This window comes from Dreissena polymorpha, chromosome 15, assembly GCF_020536995.1.
Source record: "Dreissena polymorpha isolate Duluth1 chromosome 15, UMN_Dpol_1.0, whole genome shotgun sequence".
NCBI classification, from domain to species: domain Eukaryota; kingdom Metazoa; phylum Mollusca; class Bivalvia; order Myida; family Dreissenidae; genus Dreissena; species Dreissena polymorpha.
This window is the reverse complement of record NC_068369.1, coordinates 26,967,285-26,974,245: the sequence shown is the minus strand read 5'-3', so window position 1 is coordinate 26,974,245 and position 6,961 is coordinate 26,967,285. Positions and strand designations below refer to the sequence as shown.

At 33.4% G+C, this 6,961-nt stretch overlaps 1 protein-coding gene across 1 annotated transcript; it reads left to right on the top strand.

Annotated features, from left to right (window-relative positions):
• Positions 1 to 402: 402 nt before the first annotated feature.
• On the top strand, positions 403 to 6,648 carry LOC127859632 (NXPE family member 3-like). The gene is made up of 5 exons (XM_052397137.1): positions 403 to 429; positions 1,973 to 2,117; positions 2,441 to 2,715; positions 2,926 to 3,188; positions 6,456 to 6,648. The coding sequence occupies exons 1-5, from the start codon at positions 403 to 405 to the stop codon at positions 6,646 to 6,648; spliced, it is 903 nt and encodes a 300-aa protein (XP_052253097.1).
• Positions 6,649 to 6,961: the final 313 nt, after the last annotated feature.

Genomic DNA, 6,961 nt, shown 5'->3' with positions numbered 1-6,961 from the left:
CCTGTGCAGTCCACACAGGCTAATCAGGGACGACACTTTCCGCCTAATATGGAAAAAACATTAAAATTCTGTCTCTTAATTTAATGTCGATATAAGACGGATAAAAAAACGGTTATAATAGTTACTAGGAAATATCCATTCAAATATTCGTAATATTTTTCATATTTCATTAAAAAAAATTGATAGAAAACAAATAATATGGGGTCGCGTTTTTATTTAATAAAATTGCTCACTACGCATGCTTGATTTCAAAGTCATATGTTAAATTGGATCAATATTTGCTATATTACTGTTGTTGTCATAAATTATTGCACACCTTAATATGAATAGTAACACAATTACATCGGTATACACTGATTTGTATTTGAAAAAACTGAAATCGATTAAACGTCGGTTTGGGACATGGCGAACGAGCCCGAGATGGGAGTCGTAACTGCTTAAAACGCAATAAGTCATGTTAAAATCGCCACAGGGAAATATTTTTAAAAATTGAGAACTTTTATTTTCCTCAAGGAGCGGTATATGCTACATTAACCGCCTTGATGGTATGCAATTAAAAGTTCATTTATAATCATGCCTGTTTGTGCACATTAATCGTCGACACCCGGGGAATAAACTCCGTTTTCAATACAATGCATACTATGGGAGAATTGGTTGAGACAATTTTGTTTTAATAAATAGTGACGAGCAAACTACTGACCAAGGGGATCATAAAACTTGTATAGGTAAAATGTCTGTGAAATCAATGCTATGTTTTCTCGTAAATTCATACATTGCTCACCCACAGTCAACCAACAAAGATAGCGCTTGTGAATGAACGAGGGTTCTGACGATAACTTTGGGAAAGTATTGGGCTAATGCAACCGATTATACACCGACTCGGCCTTAAAAACATAAACATATACATTGAAGTCGTTGAGTATGTTGTAATAGCAGTTCAAAATAGCAGTCCAATATACAGGAAGATTATTTAGGGTGGATAAAAATCATATAGGCAATCGGTCACTGGCATTTTGATAACACTGACGTATGGTTTAAAATGTTATACAGTGGAATTTAATATTGCTTCGTCATCCGATCGATCTGGCTGTAGTTAAAGGATACATTGCGTTATACTTCCACATACTCGAGGTGGCTTTTGATGGAGGAAATCCCCAAGTAACCCTTTCAATATGTCATGATTTATCGCCATCTACGGCTATCGAGAAATATATTATCATAGCGTTTTTACCAATTAAATAACAATGTTACTTTTACAAAAAAAGCATATGTAAATAATAAATATGTTGCCATTTCTCCTCGAGGTTTTGTTGTAAAACTACCTATTAAAGACATATGTTGCATCGGCATACAACAGCATGCATGTCAATTATGATCAGTTAGTGTTAATGACACTTTGTCTTACGACTGTTCGTTTTTTTTGTTATGGAAATATTGATTCATATGTGTATATATCTTGTTGTGTACAAAGAGCGTGTTCTATTGCACACAGATTATCTAGCAGACATACGGGATAATGAACTTAAGACTACGCATGGTGTCTGGTGTCTTGGCCACGTGTATCACGGGAGTAGTTTTATATATGAATACAGCAAAACGATACCAAAGGTATGATGGTTTTAACTCAAATATTAATATAAGGTATAACTATTCAAATAACAAAAATATTCTGTATATTACAATGTACAGTATATACTACTAAAGCAGCATGTATGTTTGTATTGTATAATATTGCTTTCATGTTGTATATGAATAACAAAATAGCTATCGTGTAAACTTAATTACAAAAATATATCAAATCTTCAAAAGGGCTATTTTATAAAGACTAAATTAAAGATTCTCACAAACGATACTTTTTAATGCAATTTTCCTGATATATAGCCTTGCGTTAGAAAAAAAAAGACAAATATCACACAAACTCAGGTTGGAGGTTGTATTGTGTAAATTGTATGTTGCAAGCCACCCTTCTCAGCCAGAAGTGCACTCGGGGAAAGAGAGCATGGTCATACTCGAGCCTTATGCGGGTTTACTTACAGAAGTTAACGCATTACAGTGTTCACCGTGCACGAGTATGGATGGTGTATCCGATGCGACACGATCCACCGTGGATCTGAAATGTAAGTGAAAAGTTACTAACAACCGTATGTGTACATTTATAATAGTTTATTATCTTCAAGATTATTATGTTGGTTCGATGCAATATAGATGAGATTCCGAAACACCTACGCAGATGTCGTTTAAGCATTTTTAATAATGATTCGATTCGATTACCTTAAAATCAATGTTAATTTACGTTGGACTTTATGTGCTGTACATAGCTATTATTTGTTGTTTCTATATGGTGCATACGTCTCATATAAAAAATATCAAAATCATATTTACATGGTGTTTAATATTGTACACATCTTCTGCACCAATTCAGTAATCGTGTATATTGCAGATGACAAAAGAGTGATCAACGTTGGAGATATGATACCATTGATGATTACAACTCGTGATTATGCTGGAAACTTCAAAAGAGTTGGGGGAGACTTTCTCAAGATATTCTTATGTAACGACCATATGAGATCTGCAATACGAGGGAGGGTAATAGACCACGGGAACGGAACATACACGGCTGAGGTTGAGGCTGCTTGGAGCGGAAAGTCCGAGGTCATTGTGACACTTTCTTATCCCAGGGAGGCGATCACCGCGATGTACCGAACAAGAAAAGAGGTGTCGTTTGTGTATAGATCTTGGCATATGTATACGACATAAATGAATGTTTTAACGTCTTGTGCTAAATGTATGAGCAATTGTAATTTTGCTATTTGAGCTATCATAAAAATACGCATTCGTTCGTGTTTATACATGTAAGTGCATTGGGACTTGTGTCAAGTATCTTAAAACTATAGTATTTAGTCATCACTGTGTTTATTGTTACAGATGGTTTCGCTTGAATATATTTATGCTGGATTTCAAAATGGCAATATGTCAGAAGAAACCATATGCCATCCATACCTCTCTGCGTTTGAAAAAGGCCTCAACTATTCGGAAGTATGTAATCTTACATATGAGAACTCGGGAATGCCTTGGTATTGCGGAAAGCCACGCAACATATACTTGCTATGTGAAGACTGGTATTATTCGCACGTTAGTCAGGGGCTTCTTATACCTCTGACGGAAGTCGAACGCGAGCTTCTTAACAGGTATACTACACAAGTAATGCATTTTCATTATTCATTTTCAACAAACGATTTTAAGTGTTTTACGTGGATAGCAGCATTCAATTATAAATATAGATTACGCAGTATCTGTGGTTCTTATTTGTCAACCAATGGCTAATGCAGTTCGTCAATAAATGATCGGGAATAGATGTATGACGAAGAAACGTTAATTAACAGAGTGTTTCATTTTTATATGTTTAATAATAATAATAATAATAAAATCTTTATTTAAAGAAGATAGACTTGTTAAGAAATACATCAGATGAAATTCCATAATATGCAATTTATATAATACATTTCTTATTTTCAACAAGGTCTTCTAACAAGATACAATTTACAACAAATACATCATATTTCATCTTGAGCAATAAGAACAAAACATAAAGAATCATATATGCATACACATATAATGATATATATTATAATTAAAAACAAATGACAGACATAAAACTACACTAACCATTTATGCAAGAACAGTATTTAAACATTAAACTAATGTTATTTACTAAAACAACACGAAGCATGTTCAGTTTATTTCATAAAGTGTGGAAGAAAGATAAGCTTTTAATTTTTTCTTAAATGTAATTAAATTGTTTGTTTGACGTATAGATTGGGGTAACGAATTCCAAATTGTTTTGCTAGAAAATTAAAACGATTGTTTGAAATAGTTTGTTTTGGGTATTCGCACTAGCTTTAAATCCCCCTTTTCGCAAGATCGCAAGTTATAGTGAATATTTTGTGAAGGTGTCAAAAGGTCACGTATGTATGTTGGGGTTTGATTGTGAAATGCTTTAAATACAATAACTGACATGAAATAGTGATTACGCTGTTCGAAAGTCAACCATTTTAGATCTTTAAATAGTGTTTTTGAATTAGTGTTGTACTTTTTATTTAAAATATGTGCACCACAACGCTTTTGTATTTTGACTATTCTATTAATTTCCGTTTTGGCCGCTGAACCCCAGGTAACGCATGCGTAGTCGGATATAGGTGAGATATAACCATTATAGAAGAGCTTACGCATTTCACGGGTTAAATATGGTTTTTATTTTTTGCAAAAGAAACATTCGTGATGACATTTTTGAACAAACGCTGTTAATGTGTAGTTTCCAAGATAGAGTATTGTCAATATAAAGGCCAAGAAGTTTTTGACAATTTACTGTTTTGATCACCGTATCTGAAATTTTAAGTTTTAGATCTGTCATGTTTTGAGCTTTCCGTTTTGACCCTAATACCATACAAGTAGTTTTTAGTGGATTAATAATCATGTTATTAGTTTGGCACCAATCATTTACAATTGAAAGATTTGTTTGTAGCTTATTTTGAAGTGTTTGAATATTTGTTCCCACAGTGTGCAATGTTGTATCATCAGCATACATTGCAGAATCACATGTAAGATCTAGCGAAAGATCATTAACGTAAATAAGAAATAGAAGAGGTCCTAAAATAGATCCTTGGGGAACACCAGCAATGATGCTTTTACAAGTAGAGGTAGTGTTTTCTGCTTTGATAAACTGAAATCGATTGCGGAGATATGAAGAAAATAGGTCGCATGACCTATCATTAAAATGATAAAGTTTTAATTTCTGTAAAAGAACCCTATGGTCCACAAGATCAAATGCTTTTTTAAAATCCAAGAAAATTGTACCTACCAGATTTCCATTATCAATTTGTTTAAGCCATGAATCAACTATATTAATCAATGCTGTTTGACAAGAATGATATTTGCGAAAACCCGACTGGGTTTTGTTTAATAGACTTGTAGATTCTAGATATATATGCAATTGTTTAGCTATATGCTTTTCAAATATTTTAGATATAGTAGGTAAAAGTGATATTGGTCTATAATTATTGGGATCTTCTACCGATCCACCCTTATATAAAGGTATTACGTTTGCAATTTTAAGCATGTCGGGAAAAGTTCCATGTGATATACAGTTATTTATAAGAGCAGTGATTGGTTGTATAATGAAATCTTTGCAAAGTTTAAAACACCTTGTTGTGTTCATTATTCCATAACAATACATTAACCATAGTAATCAGTTTAAAGCAAATTGGAACTAATATTACATCGCATCTAAGAATGTAAATGGATAAAAAAAATACCTTAAATTGATAAAAAAAATAGACATACGTATCTTCATTTCTTGAATAACATTTTTCATTTGTACATTTTAACAAGTGTGTTAAGTTAAATCTCCTATAATTTGTGTGATATATAATGTCTATTTTTAAGAAGGAATTTCCTTAAACATGAACAATAGCGAAGTTCAGTTGGCAGATCATGTATATCTTTCATATAATTATCGCTTGAGCGCCCGCTCTAAAAAAAAACGTTATATCGCATAGATTAATAAAACTAGCAGGAAAAAGTTAAATTTTATAATTACTTTTTGCATCGGCAGTTTGCTTAACTGTGTCTATGATATTGTATGCGACTCATCCAGAAACTCTCTAAAGAAGACATCGAGTTGTTTATATTAATATCGAATTCTGTGAAGTTCGTATTAAGTACGTTCAACGTGTTGATCCTTTTCAGATATTAACTGATAATGTTCTTGTAAATAAGTTTTAACTGTTTGTAATATTAGGTTATTAAACAACGCTCTGTATGATTGGCATATATAGTGTTACAGGTAAGCAGCTGACATTACATTTAAGACGACCGATAGGTGAGTTCATTGTGAGTATGCCAGCTGCCTGCTAGTCAAACTATATCACAGTTTTGGTTTACCTTGCATAATCACCTCTTCGTTTTTACATATATCACATTATTTAACTTATATGATTTTTTAACGTTTAAGTCTTCGAGTTTACGCGAGCGTTCACGTCATTTTATGGCGTTGTGACACGACATCGATAAACAGTGCTTCTCGCGGTAGACGCCCCAAGATAATAACTATAATGTTATTTAAACCATGTTTCATATGTTGTACATGTTATTATGCAACTTTGCAAACGATCTAGCTTTAAAAGACCTGTAGACTTTATTTGATTCATTTCATTCGGATATAATTTAATAATCTTTTTTAAACTTCGACCGTCCAACACGGAATATATTAGTCGCACGCGCGCCCACTACGGTAAAATACCGCAAGATCAAATGGTTAGAATGTCGACAGCTGATTGAAGGACACAAATAATTATCCATCGTATAGTTTTTGGAAAACAAATATTTATAAAGAGAACTCATCTTTACATCATTTGTATCATTGTTTCCCATTTATTTACCCATGCCGTTAATTTCAGGGGGCCTGTAAACTTTACACAAAGTGTGAAAGTGTTTGTACAGTCAGACGAGTCGGGTGGCAACACATTTCAAGCATCAATTCGGCCCTGTGGTAACGGTAACAGTCGTTTGTCATGGAGCCCTCCTCAGCCAACCGGCTTCGTCTACAATGGAGAATGGAGGTCTCGATTATGTCGATGTACGCTGTCGTGATTGTTTGCGCATGTTTCGTAGGAGAGATTACCGATTCAAAAATTAAAATGGCAGTTATAAATACACATAAGTGTAAAACGCTATTTAAGATTTCAAAAGATATTTTCCTCGATAAAATAACGTTTAACTAGAGACTGTTGCATAGTTTTAGTATTTCTAGACGAGCACACTTTCTTGTAAGCGGTAAAAGGGCTGAATACGGTATACAGTCTTAATAATTGTACAGTCAAAACAAAGAGAAACAAGCATAACACACCCATTTGTTGAAGTATACGCAAAACTAAAGATGTGGTTTAGCAATATGCAACTAGAT

Bases quoted from the DNA above. Each gene is read 5' to 3' on its own strand.
- LOC127859632 (XM_052397137.1), top strand. From the start codon at position 403: ATGGCGAACGAGCCCGAGATGGGAGTC. The intron at 430-1,972 runs GTAACTGCTTAA...CACCCTTCTCAG, and splicing joins ACGAGCCCGAGATGGGAGTC to CCAGAAGTGCACTCGGGGAA. The intron at 2,118-2,440 runs GTAAGTGAAAAG...TGTATATTGCAG, and splicing joins ATCCACCGTGGATCTGAAAT to ATGACAAAAGAGTGATCAAC.